The 23422-nt window shown below is 36.8% G+C and overlaps 2 protein-coding genes across 3 annotated transcripts in view; both read right to left on the reverse strand.

Annotated features, from left to right (window-relative positions):
- cntnap2a (contactin associated protein 2a) overlaps positions 1-23422 on the reverse strand; it is a 352125-nt gene that overhangs the window by 303093 nt on the left and 25610 nt on the right. The gene's annotated exons all lie outside the window — the stretch shown is intronic.
- Positions 7519-11157, reverse strand: LOC122142235. The gene is made up of 2 exons (XM_042752143.1): positions 9834-11157; positions 7519-8770 (listed from the first exon to the last, which is right to left on the reverse strand). The coding sequence occupies exons 1-2, from the start codon at positions 10701-10703 to the stop codon at positions 8708-8710; spliced, it is 933 nt and encodes a 310-aa protein (XP_042608077.1). The 5' UTR covers positions 10704-11157; the 3' UTR covers positions 7519-8707.

Here is a 23422-nt window from a genome sequence, read left to right on the forward strand (position 1 = left end):
TTATGGGGAAGCGGTTCCTCCCCTGCCTCCCCCGAAGAGCCCCCACTGATTGTGTGATGTTCAACATCTAAATAATTTGTCTTTAATTCAATAACTAGATGGCAACAAGAACAAACTTAGTCTTCAGTCACCTTGAAAACATCAAAAATTATTCTCGAGAGGTTTCTGCCACAGAAACACTTGCCCATAATGTCACTTAATAGGACAGATACAACTTCCTATAACTGTCTCTCGCTCTCTGTCAGCCAGTGGATGAATGGGGCCTGTTGTAAGCCTGTCAAGAAGTTATGCAGATGTGGCATCCAGTAATACATGTCACTGTGGTGTCTGAGTGAGAAAGGGAAGAGTCAGTGTGAACTTATTATCCTGGGCAATGGGCGCCGAGAGCCACACACTGACTGACAGTGGAAAGGCAATACTTCAGCATGTGATCATAACTCAAACACATGAAACCAAACAAACATCTCACCTCAGTTCGGCGAGAGGACAGCAGTAGCATCAGCAGTGCAGGCAATAAAAATACAGAGTCTAGGAATACACACAAAGGATACGCACAATGATACTGCCAGAGCGTTGTGTGTTTAGTTTGCTGCACAAGCGTAGCAAAAATTACAAGTTAAATCAAGTATAATTAATTTTTTTTATAAAAATCTAAGCAAATTATTATATTAATAATATATTAATATTATAGTATCATTGCACAACAAATTTAGTTATTAATTACAATTGAAGCAAAATTAGATAACATCACCATTCAAAAGCTGGGGCCAGTAATATTTAGATGTTTTTGAAAGAAGTCACTTAAGCTCACCAAAGCTGCATTTATTTGATCAAAAATAGAGTAAAAATAGTGAAATATTATTATATTTTTTAAAGAACTGTAATTTATTCTTGTGATGCCAAAGCTGTATTTTCATCAACCATTACTCCAGTCTTCAGTGTCAAATGATCCTTCAGAAATTATTAATTTTATTTGATTTGATGCACAAGAAACATTTATTATTATCAGTGTTAAAACAGTTTTGCTGCATACTGTACATGCTTTTTCAGGATTCTATGATGAGTAGAATTTAAAACAGAAGAGCATTTATTTGAAATGGCAATCTTATGTTACATTATGGGCTAAATGTTTTGACACTTTTGATCCATTTCATGCATCCTTGCTGAAAAAAAGCATTAATTTCTTAATGAACTTTCGGACCCCACTATAAATAATAAACAGACAAACAATATTTGTCATATTCCACCAAGAAAAAATTTATTTAATGGACCTAGTGCTAGTGGAAATATTAAATGACTCCACTCCGATGTCCTACATAGCTTCAAAGATAGTCCTATACGTCTGCAGGCAGGTTAGTGTCATACAAGGATAAAAGTTCATGGTTTCACTTTCAACCTGAACGCTTAATTAAAACACAAAAGCAAACACTCAATTTGCCCTTCTTTCAGTCATCTCAAACCCAGAGATGAAAGACGGATCTGATCTGTCATGCCCTGAGGGCCGGGTTTACAGTCTCACAGAATCTGAACTCACACTGCCATCAAGACCTTTCACTAACACTCCTGAAAGAAAGAAAGAAAGAAAGAAAGAAAGACATTTATTATTCAAACCAATGGGCAAAAAACATTATTTAGTTATACAGAACCCAAAAGCAAATAAAAAAAACTTTTTGGCACTGTTATACATGGCAAGCAGTAAGGGGCATTAGTTGAGGAGTTTGCAACACCAACCCGAGGCAACTAACTTGGCCTTTGAACGCTGAAAATTATGTTCAATATGTAAACCATTAAAATGAGAAAAACAAAAAATTAAACAAATGTAACTCAGTGTGATACCAAATATTACATTGTTTTTCCTTTATGTGCACCCACACACAAACACTTCAAAAACTTTAAATGTTACAGCAGCAAGGAGAGATTTTTTTTGCTATTACTGGAGCTAAAATTAAAATGCTCCTTGAAACCTGTTGTTTATATATATTGTAGTGTATGGCATTAGCAATAAAAATAAATATAGATAAAAAATAATTAAAATTAGAATACAAACATTACTGACTCCTTAAAAGAGCCTCTTTGTGAGGCACACAAATACATTACATACCATTTTCGTGCTCCTGCATGCAATAAAGTAGGCATTATTTGTTAGATAATTAGGCCTATGTAATAAGCAAAACTCTTGAAACATCTTGAAATGCTGTTAATAATAACTTAAAAATTAAGAGATGGTCTGGCTTTAAACGGACAGTCCACGTAAATTAAACATTCTGTCATCATTTACACATTCTCAGATCATTCAAAACCTGTTTGACATTCTTTCTTTTGTGGAAGATAAAAGAAGACAATTTAAAAATAATTATTTTGCTCATACAATGGAAGTCAATGGGTACCAAAATGGTTTGGTTACCAACATTCTTCAAAATATCTTCTTTTGTGTTGATTGAACAGTCATACAGGTTTGGAATGACATGAATGATGACATTTCCAATCACAAACAATCCTTCACATAAAAAGCTCTGATCACAGTCTCCTGAACTATATTAAATTGTCCAAACAGCACTGTACATCTCTCAACACCACTATGAAGAGTGCATTTACATAGAGCCTTACAAATGACAGAATTACAGTGGAATCAAATTTACTTTGTGTATGTTGACAGATACAGTATGGATGGATAGGGTTTGTGTGGGTTGTTTCTGGCTTTCTGCTCTCCCATTTACGTGATCAGAAGATCAAAACAAACCCAAAAATAAAACAAGACGATGGATGTCTGTAACCTTAGCTAAAAAGTAGGATGTGACTCATGGAAACAAATTAGGACGGCATAAAAGCACACAAGCCTTAGCTGGACTTTCTCACTGTGTCCATTCGGTTTCAAAGAACACAATTCTTACAAAAAGCTCTATGGTGCTGTTTATAAACACATTTGCGCTCACAAGCCAGGCAACAGTAATGGAACAGTGAAGCCGTTTTAGACCTTTTAGATAAAATTGGCATCTGCAGTCCGTTTTGGCCTATTTTGTTTGTGCATTATGATTGTTGGGTTTTGCTCCAAGTGCACAAATGGACATTCAATCATTTTCATTCATAAAATGCTAGAGTTCAGCAGTCAAACACAGTGGGACTGTTATAATTTACATGCACCCTCTTGAGACCCCTTTTAGCACAGTCCACAAACTCAGAAAATGATCTTAAATCCTCTTTAAATATCAAATAACACAAATACATTTTTAGCCTATGTGTCCAAACTCACATTTAATGAAAATGTCAGAGGTTAAGACTGAAAAAAGTCAAATATTTGCTCTAATTAGAATTTAGCTGTGCTTCAGCAGAACATAGCCTGGCCTTTAACTTCATTGGAGCATTAGCTGTGCATAAGCATAGGAAGAGAATCTATAGTTCACCAACAGCCATTTTTGCTCTAAACCCAAGTAAATTAGTAATTTATTACACATTTCTTCACAGACTTAAAGGGACAGTTCACCAAAAAAAAATCATTTACTTGCGCTCAAGTTGTTTTTAATCTGACATTATTTTCAATATTTTTATGTTTTTGAGTTACCAAGGCTGCATTTATTTGATCAGACAATTATTACAATTTAAAATAACTGTTTTCTATTTAATGTATATTTACAATGCAATTTATTCATGTGATGAAAAAGACGAATTTTCAGCATAATTAATCATTACATAATTACTGATTTGCTGTTCAAGAAACATTTCTTATTATCAATTTTGAAGATAGTTGTGCTGCTTAATATTTTGTGGAAACAAATATATATATCTGTATATATATATATATATATATATATATATATATATATATATATATATATCGATTCTTCTTTAATGAAGAGAATCTAAAAGAGCAGTATGTATTTGAAATCGTTTGTAACTTTCGGTCACTTTTGATCAATTTAATGCACCTTTGTTGAATAAACATACTGTATTAATTAATTCTTCAAACAACCATTAAATTTTAGTGTATAATATCCATAAAATGTTTAATATTTTATGTGGAATGTATTATTTATTTATTATTAGGTGTAACTTAAAAATCCAACAAACATTAACTTAATCTTTTTAGGTTTAAAATGAAAGAATATACATATATTGTTCAATATGATCACAGAAGGTATTTAGACTTTTTTGGTTATCAGTAGTGGAACATGTTCATAGAACATCTGTGTGAACTGTTTAAAAGAGACCAACTTCAAACATTCACTAAAATGAGCTAGATGCCAGTAAGTTAGAAGTCAAAAGAGTTGAAGCAACTTGGTTTGATATTGTGTTATTTATATTCACTTTTTGGGGACACCTTATCACAAAATACTGGGGCAAAAATGTGCAGCACTGGAGGGATGTGAAGAGAATGAATCCTGCCAGGGAGGCTTTGGAGGAGCCAGCAGGAGCCCTGCAGGAGGAAAAACACTAGCAGTGCTAAACCCTGCTAATAGCTCATTATTTATTTCACACATACAAGGCGAGTGTTAGAAACAGAGTTTCACTAAGCATTTGGCCAGTTGGTCCTGAAGGAAATGAAAGCGATTACACTTGGTGTTTACACTTGGTCAAGCCTTTTAGGAGAAATTATTTACCTATTACAGTGACAAAAACACATGCTAGAAGAGATCAACTGACCCTTCAAATTTACCAGTAAAAATAATGGCCTCAGAAAAGCAAGACCCATTTAAATAGACTTTGCCTGTGACTATCAACATTTCGACACAGTCCACAAACACACCTGGCAACAGGCTGTAACCTCCAACATTAAAATCAATTTGTAATTATAGTCTCACTTCATTTAACTAGCATCTCTATCAGCCTTCATTAGAGACCTAGTAAGCATGCTTCTTCTAGTTTAATCAGACATATTGCCAAGCCAAAACGCTAGTACCCAAAGACTACAACACCTGGAGAAATCAAATGATTAGCATTCATCTTTATGGTCTCCTGAAGCATATAAATCTTTGCTTGTGGAACCACAGAATCACCTGAATCGCTTAGGAGCCACAGGAAGTGATATCATCATCTTTGGTTCTCATTCATTGGTCTTTAATAACCTGTTGTTCCAAAATAAACATTATTAACTTGAGTTGTGACTCCAGAGGAGATGAGTTTGATTTGGTTTGAAGTAGATGAGAACCTCCAGGCATCTTTGCAGGAGAAATAAATCTCTTGAGGATGTGGAAGTGAGGTCAGAGGCGCAGTGACACCCACCAACAGGCTGAACTGTGCGACCTCTGAGAACAGCAGAAGAGCTCGCTCATCACCATACTCATGAATCATTCATCTTTCAGCGCTGCCCTCCAGACTCTCCATTACTCACATACTCACTCTCTCTCTCTCTCTCTCTCTCTCTCTCTCTCTCTCTCTCTCTTTCTCTCCAGAGCTTACATACCCCCAGAGTTTCTAAATTTTGGATCTCATCTAGGTTAGCCTTGGATTAAAAAGTAGATTAAAAAGATATTTAGAGAGAAACCTTGAGTCTGCCAGCACTCAGGCCGCAACAAAACGGAGACCAGACGCGTCACGGCGTATTAAACATTTATTTAAACACCAGAAAACAGACATAAACATAATCCAAATAACGGAAGGTATCAGGGTCGGGCAAGACACTCAGCACGACGTGCAGCGACAAACTCCATTACGAAGACAAAACGCCCAACTTCCTTCACGAGAAGTCTCCCACATATTTCACTCCACAATCCAACAAGTGTCAGGTGTGTAGCCACGCCCCCTCCAGACGGCACCTAAAACACAAACACACACGCACGCACAGCTAGGCTGAGACGTCACACCCCCCCCCCTTAAAAAAAACCCAATTCCATAACAACAAAAAAAAATACAACAAAACATAAATCCAAACACAAGACATTGAAAATATCAAAATCACAATAATAAAGAACTTCTGACCCACTAACCCTTTACCTCATCTACCCAACATCTTCATCCCCAGCAATCCGGATCCTGGAAGCAATTTAAGGTGATAAAGAATATAGTAGGAAGCAAAAGAAAGTAAGCAGCATTCTCATCAACAATTATATATCCGCATCAAACGTACGGGACAACGCATCAGCCATGACGTTATCAACCCCTCTGATGTGTTGAATATTCAAATTATATGGCTGTAGAAATAAAACCCACCGCATCAAACGCTGACTCGGACTTTGCAATGAATGCAGAAATGTCAAAGGATTATGATCCGAGTATACCAGCACCTCCGCGCCACCCCCCACATAGACATCAAAATGCTGGAGTGCCCAGATCATAGCCAAAGCTTCTTTCTCGATCACCGAATAATTCCTTTGATGTACATTAAACTTTCTTGAAAAGAAACATACAGGGTGATCCACTCCGGTCTTGATCAGATTGTAACAAAACTGCCCCCGCTCCTACGTGACTTGCATCAACCTGTATTTTAAAAGGCTGACCAAACTTAGGTGCCGCAAGGACTGGGGCTGTTGTCAGTAGCAATTTCACATTATCAAAAGCCCTCTGACCATTAAGGGTCCATTCAAACTTCATTGAACCCTTCAACATATCCGTCAATGGGGAAACTACCGTGGAAAAATTAGGACAGAAACTCCGATAGTAACCGACGAGTCCCAAAAACCGCATTAGCTCCTTTCTTGTTGATGGAGGAGGAAAACCTTCAACCGCTAAAATTTTTGCTTGAAGTGGACGTACCTGGCCCTGCCCCACCTCCTTTCCCAAGTACTTCACTGTGGCCTGGGCAAATTCACATTTCGACAAGTTGACTGTAAGGCCTGCTTCAACCAACCGGTCAAACAAGGCCCGTAAACGCTGAAGATGCTGCTTCCAAGTATCACTAAAAATAATAACGTCATCCAAATAAACAGCGCAACCCTTCAACCCCAGAGTCACTCGATTCATTAATCTCTGAAAGGTTGCTGGGGCATTCCGCAAACCAAAACTCATAACAGAATACGAGTATAACCCTGAGGGCGTAATAAAAGCAGTTACCTCTTGGGCACGTGTTGTTAATGGCACCTGCCAATACCCCTTCAAGAGGTCCAGCTTGCTCACAAACTTGGATGCACCCACTTGGTCAACGCAGTCCTCCATACGAGGAAGAGGAAATGCATCAGGCTTAGTTATTTTATTCAACTTTCGATAATCAGTACAGAATCTGTGTGTACCATCTGATTTCTTTACTAACAAACAAGGCGATGCCCAACCAGAAAATGAATGTTGGGCTATGCCATTATCCAGCATATACTGAACCTCAGATTCTAATATTTTCCGTTTCTCAAGAGGAAGCCGATAAAAACGCTGCCGTATTGGTGGCGCGTCACCAACATCCACATCATGATATATCAGATGGGTGCGCGACGGCACATCTCCAAACAACCTGGGAAATTCAGCCACTAAACACATTACCTCTGATCTATGCCCATCCGACAGATGACTTAATGAACTCTCGAAATTCTCAAGTGCTTCAGAATTTCTTAACCGTGGTAACAATTCACTATTCCCAGGTGCTTTCACATCCCCCCCCAGTCAAATGAGAGTCCTCAAGTACTCTGGGGGCAACAGACACAGGACTTATGTTTACCTCAGAGCTACGAGAGAAATATGGTTTCAGCAGATTAGCATGACAAAGTTGCTTTAATTTTTTCCGATCAGGAGTAGCAATGATGTAATCCTGTTCCGAAACTCTCCGTACTACGGTATAAGGACCAGAAAATTTCGCACAAAACGGAGATCTTGGGTAAGGCAGCAACACTAATACTTGATCGCCCGGACTAAAAACACGACATTCCGTATGGCGATCAAACAATCTTTTCATTTTAATTTGCGCCTTCCCAAGACGTTTCTGCGCTTTCTGTCCTGCAAGAAACAAACGCCTCCGGAACCCACTAACATAGTCGGACAATTTTTTAGGTGGTTCTTCACCCTTCAACTCATCTTGCAAAACTGTAAGTGGTCCCCGCACCGTGTGACCAAACACCAATTCGTTTGGACTAAAACCCAAACTCTCCTGTGTCACCTCCCTAGCAGCGAGCATTAGCCAAGGCAGCCCATCCTCCCAATCCCAATTTAGTTCAACACAGTATGCGCGCAATAGCGACTTCAGAGACTGGTGGAAACGCTCCAATGCCCCTTGACTCTGAGGATGTCGTGCACTTGACTGGTTATGCTTCACCCCAAGCTGCCTCAAAACCTCCGCAAACATTCCAGACATAAAATTGGTCCCTCGATCGCTCTGAACAATCCTGGGTATTCCAAAAATAGAAATGAAATGCGTCAAAGCCTTAACGACAGCTTTAGCGGTGATCTTACGCAAGGGATATGCCGCGGGATAACGAGTTGTTTGACACATAACTGTAAGCAAATACGAGTTACCCGATTTAGACGGAGGCAACGGTCCCACACAGTCAATCATTATGTGTTCGAAAGGTTGACTTGTTACCGATATCGGACACAACGGCACGGGTTTTAAAACCTGATTGGGTTTACCAACCATCTGGCAAGTGTGACAAGTTTTAATAAATGTTGCTACATCCTTTTTTAAGAAGAGGCCAATAATATTGCAACAAAATACGGTGATAAGTCTTTTTCACGCCCAAATGGCCTGCAACATCCCCATGGGCAGCCCTTAATACCACCTCCTTATACTGATCCGGCACCACTACCTGAATTATTGCCTTACTGCCTAAATCCTCACTTTGATGACTCCATTTCCTCAACAGCAACTCCTCCTGAACAAAGTAGCCGGTTGCCACGCTCTCCACCTCCTCAGGGGGCACTGCAACAGCAAACAAAGGTTTTAAAAACAGAATCATTCTGCTGTGCAGCTACCAACTCACTACGAGTAATAGGAGAAATCCCGGCTAACCCAGGTACCTCAACTTTTTGCACCTCTACACGATCAGATAAGCTACGACTCACTGAACGTGTTACGGCACAGGACACAAACACCTCAGGGAAATCACAACTCAATTCATCAGTTTGTCCTTTCAATGGAGTAAACAAAACTACCGGTGGAGGAACAACATCTCTCCACACTCCCCCCCCCTGCCAAGTTGTTTCCCAAAATCACAGAAACGCCTTTAACAGGTAACGACGGACGCACTCCAACAGTTACCTCTCCCTCCACCAAGTCAGATTTTAAATAAACTCTATGCAAAGGAACAGACAACGTCTGCAGCCCTATCCCCCTGATCAATACGTTTTTCTCCGCACTTGAGGCAGCAGAAAAAGGTAGAATCGACTCTAAAATAAACGATTCTGATGACCCAGTATCCCTCAAAATCTTAATTGGTACCTTGTCAATACCATCAGTTAATGACACAAAACCGTCTGTAATAAATGGAGCATAATTCAAATGAGAATCAGCCTTTAGAGCTTTTGATTCCATTACAAAATCAGAGAATACCGGCAGTTTTTTAGACGTAGACACCGTGTCTACTAATAATGTGGGAACAAAATTGATCTTTTTACCTCGTGACCTCAGTTTGCCTGCCAACACTGGACACTCATTTTTCCAGTGTCCATTGTTAAAGCAATAATGGCAAACATTATCATCAGTTTTCCCCCGCACAGAATTAACCGACCTCTGAGCAGGAGGCACAACATCAAATTTTCGTGAGCGTTGCTGAGACAAATTATCTCTATAACTAACACTACCACCTGCACGTGCATCAGCAAACCCACTCCTATGAGTTAAAAATGAATTCATCCGCTAATACAGCGGCTTCAGCAACCGTGCCGGGCTTATTTTCATTGATATACGTAGCAATGTTATCAGTGACAATATTTCTAAACTGCTCCAACAAAATCAAATCTCGCAACTCTTCAAAAGTACTCACATTTGATGCAGCGCACCACCGATCAAAATGCGCAGTCAGCTCTCTCCCCACTTCAACATGAGTCTGACGTTCTCCTCTTCGCCAACTCCTAAAACGCTGACGGTACGCTTCTGGAACCAACTCATACACTCTCAGAATAGTAGACTTAACCTTGTCATAGTCTTTTCGATCTTCCACCGTAAGCGCCATATAGGCCTCTTGTGCTCTACCGGTAATTACACTTTGAAGCATCACTACTCGATCAGCAATAGGCCAGTTACGTTCCTCCGCAATACTCTCAAACAACGAGAAAAAAACATCGGGATCACGTTCATTAAACTTAGGAAGCAATTTTAAATTCCCTACCACATCAAATGAACGCGATACTCTTTCCTGTGATGGTACACCTTCAAATGGCATTTTACCTTCACCGATTAATTTTAACCGCTGAACTTGCAACTCAAAATCTCGCGACAGCTTCTCAGATTCCAGCTGTTGCGAATGTTTGAGCTGCAATAATTCTATTTCGCGTTTTTTAAGCAAATCGTCCATTTTCAACCTTTTCAATTCAAGTTCGCGTTCCTTAACTACATTAGCCATCTCTCGACTATGCATTTGCTGCATCTTAAGGATCTCTTTTTTCTGTTCAAAAGATAAACCTGAAAAAAGGTCCACCGATTCTTTCTCCTCAATAACCTCTTCATTCGCAACGGACAAAATTTCTTCCTCACTCAACTTTACTTTCAAAACTGTTTTTAACTCATTCTTTTTTAACCGTTTATCCACATCTCCAATACCATAATGTTCCACAAGTTCCCACAATTGTCCTTTAGAAAGCACATTTAACAAAGCCTCCGACGGAGATTTAATAAAGCTTTCGATGGATGCCATATTTCTAATTCAAAGTTACTAATTCACAAATTCATAGGTAAATAAAAAAAATATATATTTATATATATTTTCTTTTTTTTTTTTTTTTTAAAGTGATCAAAAACGGATGAACATTCATTCACGCATTCCCCTTCCTAAGTACCACCAACCCCTATATTTCTAAACCTAATCTTCATGCAACTCCCCAGAGCCGAGCGCCTTTAAACACTAAAATACCGCTGGTAGTGAACTAAGCAATTCTGCCCAATTCCCAAACCACGGCAGTGTACTCAGCCCAGGAGTCTGCACAAAAATAACAAACTAAAATAACAAACCAACGCTAAGCGTCGCTAAAACCTAACAGGGGAATGAATGAAATCATCCTGTCGTTTATCACCCACATCAAACACTTGACTTACCCATGAAAAATGTGAACAAACTGTTTCGTTGCCTTCTCACGTCCGTCTCCCGCAAAATTTCCCCAAAACAAAAAAACTAAAAACACAAAAACTACACAAAAAAAACGAAACCATACTCACCACGGCGTATTAAACATTTATTTACACTCAGGCCGCAACAAAACGGAGACCAGACGCGTCACGGCGTATTAAACATTTATTTAAACACCAGAAAACAGACATAAACATAATCCAAATAACGGAAGGTATCAGGGTCGGGCAAGACACTCAGTACGACGTGCAGCGACAAACTCCATTACGAAGACAAAACGCCCAACTTCCTTCACGAGAAGTCTCCCACATATTTCACTCCACAATCCAACAAGTGTCAGGTGTGTAGCCACGCCCCCTCCAGATGGCACCTAAAACACAAACAAATTCGTACAAACAGTTATGCTAAAAAATCACACACAGACGGAGACATTTTTAAATGAACCGGACAGACTTCAGGAAACAGAACCGCATTGGTTTAACAAGTTTCAAAGCTGCGTAAGTTTTGTGCAGGCAGTGGTGTCAAAAAAGTCTTCAGACCACATTGAAATCTTCTGAGGTATAAGCAAAAAGCTTCAGAATTTTAACACTTTAAAACAAAGAAAAAAGTTACTGCGAGATGTGAAACTATTTCTAGGTCACTAATCAAATGAGTAAATTTGTGGCAATATTATGTGATATTTAAAAAAAAAAGTTGTTATTAAATTTTTAACAATTTGATGAAGTGGTAAGCCTAACTACTATTTGGTGAAGTCTATTACTGCCGCTATGGACACTGAAAAACATAGAGAGGAATAGTTTCACACTCATGTCATTGCAAAAGCCTATGATTTTAACACAAAAAAAAAAAAAAAAAGAAAAAAAATCTAACAAAAAATCCCCAAGCACAAACAAAAACAAAAAAAGTAAAAAAAAATGGTGCATACAACATATTATATTAGCGCACTATATTTAGGAACAATAAATGATGAAACACACACCTAGCAACCCACCTACATCTCATTATGATAAACGGATAACAATTATGACGGAAAAATACCTCCAGGGTCTGGAGTAAGTGACATCCCAGACTCTGAACTGATCAATGATTCATTGGTTTCCTGTTCTTCTAATCTCAACATTCATACCAACACATAAATGTATTACAAACCAAAAAAAATAAAATGATTTATAACATTATTAGTGGCACAGTGTGCTTATATTACATTAATTACCCAATGTTTGGCCCCAGCACTCTCTGCAATAAAGCAGAGAGGGGTCTCGTCCCTCAGAGCCCATCATTCACATCAACTATTACTGTCACGCTTTAGCTGTTGCAACAGCTGTCCACTACACTTAAGATCAACCTCTGCACATCACATTCCCCCCGCAAGGGATACGTTTATATGGATACCAAGATCACAGCCTTCGGTTTATCATGCTGGATGAAAATGCAGCGGTTCAACCAGTATCACAGCCAGAGGGGGCCTTTAGCATCAGGGATCACTGTTACTAAGCCACACTTGATAATTGGGCTGGATGTTAACCCGGTTACCGTGTAGGCTGGGCCAGAACCTGGATGTTATCAGCCAAAACCAGCTAATAAAACAGGAGCTTTAAGGCTCCTTACCCAAGACATTTGGGCGAGAAGACTGGATGCTTTTCTTCATTTGCATCCACTCACAGTGGATCTCAGTCAGCGTGCAAGACTGTAACATTTATTCCTGCAGACAGGAAAAGTTCCCTGACATTAAGACTAAAAGACTTTAGAACTAAACTACTGTCAACACAAGTCAGCATTTAAAGATGGTGCTCTGAAGATATCAGCTCTGTTTCAAAGCTTAGTGAGCTGCCACGCTGCCTACTATATAGGCAGCTACCTTTTAAAGGGATAGTTCATCCAAAAATGAAAATTCTGTCATTAATTAGTCACCCTCATGTCGTTCTAAACCCGTAAGACCTTTGTTTATCTTCAGGAATGCAAATTAAGATATGTTTGATGAAATCCAAGAGCTTTCTGACCCTGCATTGACAGCAATGCAACTGACACGTTCAATTTCAATTAAGATTAAACCACTGATGTCACATGGACTATGTTAATGATGTTCTTACTGCCTTTCTGGGCCTTGAACGTGTCAGTTGTGTTCCTGTCTATGCATAGTCAGAAATCTCTCGGATTTCATCAAAAATATCTTAATTTGTGTTCCGAAGATAAACAAAGGTCTTATGGGTTTGGAACGACATGAGGGTGAATAATTTCATGACACTATTTTCCTTTTTTGGGCGAACTATCCTTTTAAGGGAACATCCTAATGGAACTTCAAAAAACTGATTTGGAGTGTTCAAATAAACAGTTTTGACAAAAACACTTTTTGCAAATCTTAGTTACTCAGTCTTTTTGGAATTTCTTTCTCCGTGAAGGATACATATGATTCTGTCATCGAATTTGGCTAAAATTATAGCTCTTAGAAGTAGTGATGGGTGCTTTCAAAGCACTACTTTGGGAAAATCATTTTGCAAAGCAATTGCTTCAATTGATTAAAAGTTTTGTAACATTTTATTTCTTCCATCAATACTCTGAACACAGCATAAGTCATTTATGGACCCTTTCAAACAGCCATTGCTTCAAGATTTCTAACATTTGCACCTGCAAATTCCTTTCATGCTGACAGAGGTAATTGCCTGAATCCTTGGACCGTCACTTCCTTGTGACATCACTGTTTTTCCTTTTAAATGTTTATATATTGTGTTTCTTATACTTTAGGCTTTCCAAACGGGGTTCCTGAGGGAACTGCAGAGGGATTGACGAAAAGCAATGAAAAAGGTGAATTAAATAAAGTGTAAAAATTAAAAACATTTTAAAAGAAAAACCAAGTCAAAATAACACTACATATATTTATATAAATATATTTATATAAATATAAAAACATACTGTTTACATTATATAATCTAAAAATATAGTTTTATATTATAACCACTATAAACATATTATAAACATTTTATTTGTTTATCTGCATACCATGTGAAGGTGTTGGTAAATTATTAAAATATTAACTTAAAATCTCAGTTATTTACGTTATGAAAATATTTTAACTCAAAGAAGTTTGGTTGACAAAAAAATAAATAAATAAAATGTTTGGTCGCTCTCTACTCTACTAAATTGTCTTGTTGAGACTTTCCGCTCTAATAAAAACATTTATTGCTTATCTAGAAGACGCATATAAAGAAACAAAACAAAATTTAAAAGAAAAAAAATTTTGACAGGCACAAAGGTCTGTCATATTCATTAAAATCAGAGTTTAATCCTCTAATCTGTTTAGCAGGGCGGCGAAATTGGTGACATTTTGTATAAAACTACATCCTGCCCTGATGCTCTCTGTGCATAACAATAGAAAATTGATGTTGTGCACTCCAGGAGCCCAGATTTATTCTAGGACTATATTTTAGTTTGTTCAAAAGACAGGCTGAGTTTGCAGTCACTTTCATCATGTCACTTCCGACTCTTCAGTGTTCGGTTTTTGTAACAGCAGCATTTTCACTTTGTGGGTACATGAAATGCCTGCCCAAATTGAGGCGTGAACAGAGAGGCATCACACTGATTATTCTAGGAAAGTTTGGGTTTAGGCCCCGGGGCTGACCTGGGGGCACCCAGCAATCCAATTAGACTGTCTGCATGTGACGTGATTATTTCGTGTGGTGCGTTAAAGCGAGTCCAAAAGAGCTACAGCTGGGTTTCTGGTAAAACTCCACTAGTGCTGTCATAGTGTTAATGACTAGCATCAATACCTGAGACATAAGAGAGTAACAGGCTGCGATACTGTTTTGATAAGACAAAATGGCAGAGGTCCCGGTGTAGGAATAGAACATTCCTTTGCATTGTTTTATTCTCCAGACAAAAAAATGTGTAGGAGGAAATGTTTCTGAAAGAGTGTAATAAAACCATAACCTAACAGAAAAACCTGTTAACACAGACTCTGGCAGTGTGTGGAAGATGAAGAAAATGACCTGACATGTCTGTGATCTAAACATAGGCTTGCCAGAAGGTGTAAAAACATGCTTTTTTCTCACTTTCTGATAACATATCTCTCAAGTAAAGACAAAAAGAACAGATTTTTTGCCACTTGAGTACTCATAGTTGGTGTCTTACTAACAGTTGATTGGGCCTACTACCAGTCACTGGTGTATTGACTTGTATTGTGGCCAGTGTTGAAGAGTAACTAATTAAAAAGTAGCACCACCACTAACCTACTAACTACATTTTTCCGTAGTGGCAAAACAGTTTTTCCAGTGACTAATTTAGCTAATTTTTACACTGAAATTTTTACTTGTGACAAAATGCTGCCTCAAGGATTTTTTGCATTGCATGCATAGCTTTGAACTGAGCAAACAGAATCAAATTGAAATAAATAGTTAAAAAAAAAAGAAAAAACTAATAAACTAATATCTGATATAGTAAACATAAAAAGTATCAATATAAAAAACAAAGTTATATTTTATAAACATTATATTATAATAATACAGTACACTTCTGTTCAAAAATTTGTGATCAATATGATTTTTTTAAACTATTTTTGTAAAAAGAGTTTATGTTCACCAAGGCTGCACTTATTTGAGTGTTAAATTCAACTGTTAAATTGCTAAATAATATTATTACCATTTAAACTGTTTTAGTATATTTAATATATTTTATATATTAATAAATATAATTATATGTTATAAATTTGTTTAAAATGTAAATCATTCCTGTGATCATAACTGGCAAAGCAAAATTTTTAGCAGCCATTACTCAGAGTCACATGACTATGTTTTCAAAATCACATGATTATTCAGTAATGTTTTGGTGCTCAGAAAGCATTTATTATTATTATTTTTATTATTACTATTATTATTATCAATGCTGAAAACAGTTACTGAATAATATTTTTGAGCAAACCGGGGGGGGGGGATTGGTTTCTTTCTTTTTTTCAGGATTCTTTGATGAATATAAAGTTTGAAAGAACAGAATTTATTTGAAATAATTTTATGAAATAATTTAATAATTTGATTTAATGAATTTAATGCATCCTTGCTGATCAAAAAAATGATCACAATCATTTGAAAGGCAGTGGACACTTAAAATAATTTACATAAAATCTAAACATTTAAATTAGTTTAAGTTTCCCCACATAGTTAATTAATTAACTACTTTTACTTAAAGTTATAATTATTGTAGTTTTCTAGGGTTACAAATCTTTCTGAACACTGCTCAAGAAAATCAAAATGAAAGTCCAAATCCTATGCAGTTTTGTCTCCAAGGCTTGAGACCAGATACTTAACATTAAGAAAAGAGTCAGAGCTTAACACTTCAGAAGGCCAAGGGTTAGTAGAGTCAAACAGACGTGTCCAGGTGTCCAATCAGAGGGTTCACGACACACCCACAGCAGGGCTTCCAGCAGCTCAGCAGCACCTCATATGATTGGACTGCTAATTTAGTACCTCAACCCATGTGCTCCCGTCCCACCTCAAGCTATTTTAATTGGCGCTCAGGTGCGGGGATGTCGTCTGCATACTGAGACTTCTCTGGCTCGATGTGTCATGCATTTGCCGTGATCTCCAGCAAGACTGTGCTTTGTTTGCGGTCAATTTTTATTTAAACAAATCCATCCTTTATTTTTTAATCAAGAAGTGATACACAAACAAAGCAATCATTCATTGTTGACTTGCACAAAAACACTAAGAGGAACCAAAGTGATTTCAAATTTCCTGCACTCTTCTGCTTATATAGAGTAATTCAGAAAGTGCATCTAATAGTTATGGAATCAAACAGGCAAATATGAGTTAAGAGATGAACAGATGTGAATGAAAGGCTGCTGAGTCAGATCCTGTTCCTGTTGTAAAAAGGGAAAATGCCCCCAGAGTAACATAGGGTCAATACTGGATCCATAAACGCCTTGTGCATTTTGCGAACAGGCCATTTGTGAACGCAATCATCAAGGTTCAATTTTCTCATGCTGTACAATGTTCCTTATTCCAGCAGTAATTACTTCATTGTCTTGTCTGATAAGGTTTGCAAACAAAACATTACATTTTAACAGCTGCGATGATTAATGACTAAACATTAACAACTAACTGAGAGCTCAAGATAAGTTTAAAACTATATGACATTTGGCTTGAAATTACAATGCAGTTGGAAAGTCACAGTAGAACATTACAAACAAACCCTAGCAGTAACAGCTGCTTATTTCCAGTCATGTATGATTACAATTCTACATTGCTGCATGAAACATAATCAGTAGCATCCATGAAAGAAAAAAAAAGAAAAACATGCTCTCATCTAAGACTAATTGGCCAGTCGGGAATATACTTGAGGTATATTTGCTCAGGGTCCATAATTAACTCTCACTGACCGTAAAATGCAATTAAAATCTGGCAAGTTCTCCTATCTTAATATTTATGGATGCGAAGCTTCTGTTCAAAAAGAGTTTGTAAAAAGATAATGTTATATTTTTAAAGGGGTCATATGATGTTGCTAAAAAGAACATTATTTTGTGTATTTGGTGTAATGAAATGTGTTTATGCGGTTTAAGGTTCAAAAAACACATACAAAAAACACAATTATTTTCCACATACTGTACATTATTGTTGCTCCTCTATGCCCCACCTTTCTGAAACGCATAATTTTTTACAAAGCTCATCGATCTGAAAAGTGAGGTGTGCTCTGATTGGCCAGCTATCCAGTGCGTTGTGATTGGCCGAATGCCTCAAGCGTGTGATTGAAATGTTACGCCCCTTACTATTTTGTGACGCGTGTCCCAGTCAGAACACTGGCACGACCAGACAAAAACAATAAAACCCATTACAAAAGAGCCATTTGTTGCATCCAGTGGGGACATAATTACAGATTATAATGACTTGTACTGTAAGCATAAAACCATGTCTGCATTTGTGATCGGAGAAACAACAAGTGCTGCTCTACACTGCTCAAAACTCGTGTTTGAATCATCAGTGGCAAATCCCTTAAATATGTAAACGTACTTACAGACTGTGAGTCAGAACAGGCGGCATTGTAGTCTAACATACTCTCCCAGGATCAGGAAACAGTCCTCCATAAAATATGTTGCACACATCTGAATATTTGGGTTGAGGCATTTTTAGGAGGGCGTGGACGAGTCTAAACTTTTATTAAGAAAATATCTTTGGGTTGGAGACGTCAGTTTTTGCAACTTTAGGGATCTTTTCTATTCACGAACAGCTTGTAACACTCCAAAGAGAATGGAAAACTTGAAATTGCATCATATAAAATATAAACCGAAAAATCCGAAGTTTGTCTAGATAGAACATCTAAAGTTTTAATGAACTTTGAAACTATATATTACGATATATTTAGCCACTAAAATGACTCGATGTATTATTAGAGACTACATTTTATATTGAGACTAATATTTGGCTAGATGTGATATAAATAATAATAATAATAATATAATAATGCTAAATATCGTATACAATAAATACTAGATAATCACATACAATAAATAATTCCATTAACATATGGAAGAATTATATTTAATAAATTATTTTTTGGCTTGTACAGACACACAAAAATAATAATAATAAATTAGAATTTAGAATTATCAACCAATAAAGATTTTTATACATTTTTAAATAACATTGATTCTGGCTAATATTTAAGAAAAAAAAAAAATTATAATAATAATAATAATAATAATAATGATGATGATGACAAAAAATCCAGAAATATAACAATACATTTAATATTTATTGAATCACAACAAATAATACTACTTTCAGAGAAACAAAAATACATATTTAAAAAAAAATGCAAAAGTGTTTTTTATGGCTCTATTTATTGACAACAACAACAAAAAATGATTTAGAAGTACTAACTAAGGTAAAATTTACAGGTAAGAGTTACTTTTTGTAATTTTTTAATAATATTGCGTATGGTTCTGGCTAATATTTGATATGGAACATAACAAGAATAAAAATAGTAGGGCTGGACCAGAAAATTTGATTATTCGAATATTCGTTCGGTGGGTTAGAATTTGATTTTCAATTTTGAGATTCGAATAATCTGTTCTTTTTCTTTTTTTGTCGAACACCTGGCATCCCCGTGAAACATTTCTCATTTGTACTTAATATGAATGAGTGAACATCATGAACGTCATGATTCAGTTTATCTGGAAGAGAAGACGAAAATGCAGAAGACCTCAGCTGTGTGGGAGCACTTTAAATTGAGTGAGGACAAGACGAAGGCAGTGTACCTTTTTAGTATTTTACATTTTAAGTATTAATAACCAATAAAGTATGCTGCTCAAGAATATGCTACAGGCAAAGTCACTTTTTATACATTTTTTAATAATATTGGTTTTGTCAAATACACACACGCACCCATTTTGGCCTCCAAAGCACACAACCGCAATTCTGCCAATGATCGGTGTCCTATCCAAAGAAAAATGCAGAATGCTGTATGAACAACCCCTATGGAGAAACCTGGGGTTAAGTGTCTGCTTCAAGGGCACAGAGGCGATTGTGGATCCCAGTAACTCACCAGTTTATAAATCATCCTTTCTGGGGCTTGAACCTGCACCCTTTAGGTCACTTGCCCAAAACTGAAAATGCTATGCTACAACCACCATCAAAATGATGCATCGTGTAGGGATGATTTATGGCACCGAGCTCGGTAGGTTAAAGTTAAACCGCCCTGCAATTCAACAGGGGAGAGCTTGAGCTGCACGAAGATTATGAAAATACATAGAGAAAACTGTACTACACCTGCCAGTATGTTGTGTGACCTCAGGGGTCAAGGGTAATGCCCCAGCGGGATCTTTAATTTTAGAGAAGAAACTGGCCTTCACGCTGCCCTCTGCAGTTTCTTTCCAACTTCTGCCACCAGTGCTCCAGTTTCGTCTGATCACAACATCAAACCTTACCACTGACACTGGATCAGAAAGATTTGTCATACTAAAAAATGGCCTCTTCTCTTCTTCTGCTCACCTTGGAGAATACATTTCTCTCCATCTCCGGAGGGAAAACCAGGCGAAGTGAAACTACTTTTACTGGGTTTGTGTGTTTCTGTGTCAGAGATTTCTAAGCTGCAATGAAAGAAGAGAGCGAGAGAGGGGGATATAAAAGACAGATGATTCAGACTCTTTTATGTGACCCAGTAAGTAGAGGGATTATAGTTCTCTCGATTAGACCGAGCTTAATCTGCCACTGCATGTATACCATTCATCAGAGAAGATAGAGTAAAACCAAAGAGCACAGCAGGGATGAGGTGGGCACAGCCAGGGTCTGACATCTGGCTGGAGTAACAGAAAAAATAATCAGAAGAGAACATGCATTCTTAATGAGTGTGTGCATGGGGGATATAAAGGTGCAATGGAGGAATTGTTGATGGTGCTTACTGTATGCTACAGGGATCAAGCAAAATGAAAATGCATTTTATTCTTAAATTTAAAAAAAGTATAAAGTATAAAGCAATTTTATTTCAAATAAAGCCCAAAATTGCTTATATTAACTGTACACGGCAACTTGCTTTGCAGGGTATTTCAAGAAACTATTCACAAGAAATTGATTGCAGTATTTTATTTTACTTATATTGTTGTAGTAGAGTTATTGTTGAAGATTATACCTTTTAATTCTCCTGCAACATTTAAATCTCTCATTATCTTGCAAGTAGATGCTTGAAAAAAAATGGAAAATGAGTGAAAGCAGAATCACTTTTTACAGTGAGAACACTATTCCTCAGAAATCAATGGGAATAACTGCAAACAAACAAATAAACTATTAACACATGAATAAATAGAGCAAAATCACTTTTAAAGTGAAATTACTCTTCCTTAGAAATCAATGGAAATAATTCAAATAAAAAAGAATAATTAATGCAAAATAATTATTTTTAATAAAGGATAATTAAAGAATAAAATTATTAATTAATGAACAATAATAATTTATAAAATAATAAAGAATTAATAAAGAATAAAAAATAATAATAAATAAAGAATAAAAAATGAATGAAAGAATGAATCAATCAAAGTCTGGGAGCACAGAATAAAAAAGCATGTTTCCTGTCTTCCTGACCATTCGGACTACAACAAGACAGAAATGCAATTGAACATTTGGGCTTCTTCCTTCCTGCATGTTGAGTTGAGCTTGCGGGAATCGATGGGGTACCTCCGGGTGGACTTGAGGTAAAAGGCCAGTAGCAAAGCTGAAGCGCTGAGCACAGCTGTTTAGGTGAGGCACGTCACAGTGGAGTGATTATCCGTCTGCGGCTGGTGGTACATGATTATCTTTTTTTGTCATTCTACTCAAGTGAGTGCAGGATTAATGGGGCTGATTGCTTTCTCTAGCCCCCCTCATCTCTCTTCTCTGCTGGTACTTTCTGGCAACCCGTGGCACAGATTCATCCTGTAAGCCCCCCACTCACCCGAATGCACCAGGGGCAACAAGCTCCTTCTATCATGTGGAAACTAATGCCTCCAAATCTGAACAGATACAGTCTAGACACAGTTAAACTGGAGTTTCAGAGCTGTGTGCATGATTGTGAATGCTTCAGAGTTTGTTTTAAAGATCTCCGCGACATTCCTGCCAAAGATCAGTGCTGTCCTTTTCTGTTGTCCATGACCTCAGTCTGATCTTGTCCCAAAGAGTGAACACTCTGAGCTAAATGTGTTTACAACAAGAGTCCATTTAGCCTTGTGTATCTATGGCAGATCAACAATGGGAACTGCTGATGCACCGTCCCCAGCGAAGCTCTTCAGACCAGCTATACTGGGCCGTTTGTCTCCCAACATCTTTCCACCAGCCTAAACTTACACAGCTGTGAAAGAGTGAGAGAACACTGGAGTATTGAAGGACTCTTAAGTGCTTGTACACTCTGGTGGCGATCAGACGGCGAATGTGCCCAACACACACACAACTCTTCAAAAACATCTTGCGGCCTTTTGACCTCATGTCGGCATGCCATTTATAGGAATCATTGCCCAGAAATTTTAATTCTATCAAATTTGTCTTATCAAGACTTGTACATGTCACACAGACACAAAATACTGTGAAATTTAAATGTAAAAATCTAGCCTATACATTAATGCCAATTTATCTGCCAGTTAACTATTACATTAATTTTGTCATATTGTGTCACATATTTTTTGTTTGATTGTTAACAGGTAATGGGTTTGTTTTATTGTATATTTTATCATTAAATTAAAGCAACTCAAAACTATTTAATTTATATGATGCTATCAATAAAAATACTTCAGTTTTCTGCATCCATCAACCACGTGAAATCATCTAAATATACCAGAGGCTTACTGAATCCTCTTAAAATAACCAGACAACCAGATGTTTAAGCGGTGCATGGATAAATGCGGCTATAAAAAATGTAGTTTCTTTGTATACTACAGTAGGACGTTTGGGTTTTTAGATATATTTTTGAAAAAGTCTTTTATGCTCTGCAAGGCTGCATTTGTTTGATTAATATGTTTTGATATTATTAAAAATATTGCAATTTAAAATATCTGCCTTCTATTTGAATATATTTTAAAATTAAATTTATTCCTGTGATGGCAAAGCTAAATTTTCCGCAGTTATTAGTTCAGTCTTCAGTGTCACATGATCTTTGATTATGCTGATTTAGTGCTCAAAAAAAACATATTATTATAAAAAAAACTTTTCTGCTTAATAATATTTTTGGAAAAAAACCATAAAACATTTTCATTACACAATCAATTAATTAAATTAAATCAAATAAATATTATTTTTCTTTCAGAAGAAAAAAAAATCTTACTAACACCATACTTTTGAATGGTAATGTATAATGTATATATCCCTTTTTTATCCATTCACCATATTTCCTTATTTTAGGGATCTGTGTGATTGTGTTAACATGCAGACAGCATGGTCACTAAGCATGCAGATACTGTGTATTTGCTACACTCATCCTATAAATAATGAAATCATATTTTGTTCAAACAGATTAGTGCACAAATGAAGGTCTCGTGGTTGTTTATCTCGTGGTTATGTTTATTATTGAATCAGAATTTCATTTATGAGCTGAGAAAAGTAATTTAGCTCAAATTAACAGATTTTCGAGCCAAACACAGTTAATAATAACAGCATCATGATAGGCAAACCACAGAGTAATAACATATTGGCCTGTAACACTGTTTAAAAAACATTCCCATTTACCGCCTCCCCAAGCTGGACAATTATCCATAAACACAGAACTGAAACGCAAGAAATAAAATGTTTAACAAATGTGACATTAAAAAAGCAATCTATCAAACAGCCTTTGCAAAGCTGTTCAGTGAT

Source organism: Cyprinus carpio, chromosome B24, assembly GCF_018340385.1.
Source record: "Cyprinus carpio isolate SPL01 chromosome B24, ASM1834038v1, whole genome shotgun sequence".
NCBI classification, from domain to species: Eukaryota; Metazoa; Chordata; class Actinopteri; order Cypriniformes; family Cyprinidae; genus Cyprinus; species Cyprinus carpio.

Coding starts and splice junctions, on each gene's coding strand:
- LOC122142235 (XM_042752143.1), bottom strand. CDS start 10,703: ATGGCATCCATCGAAAGCTTTATTAAATCTCCGTCGGAGGCTTTGTTA. Junction 8,771..9,833: donor GGTGGTGCGCTGCATCAAAT/GTGAGTACTTTT, acceptor TTGCTGTTGCAG/TGCCCCCTGAGGAGGTGGAG.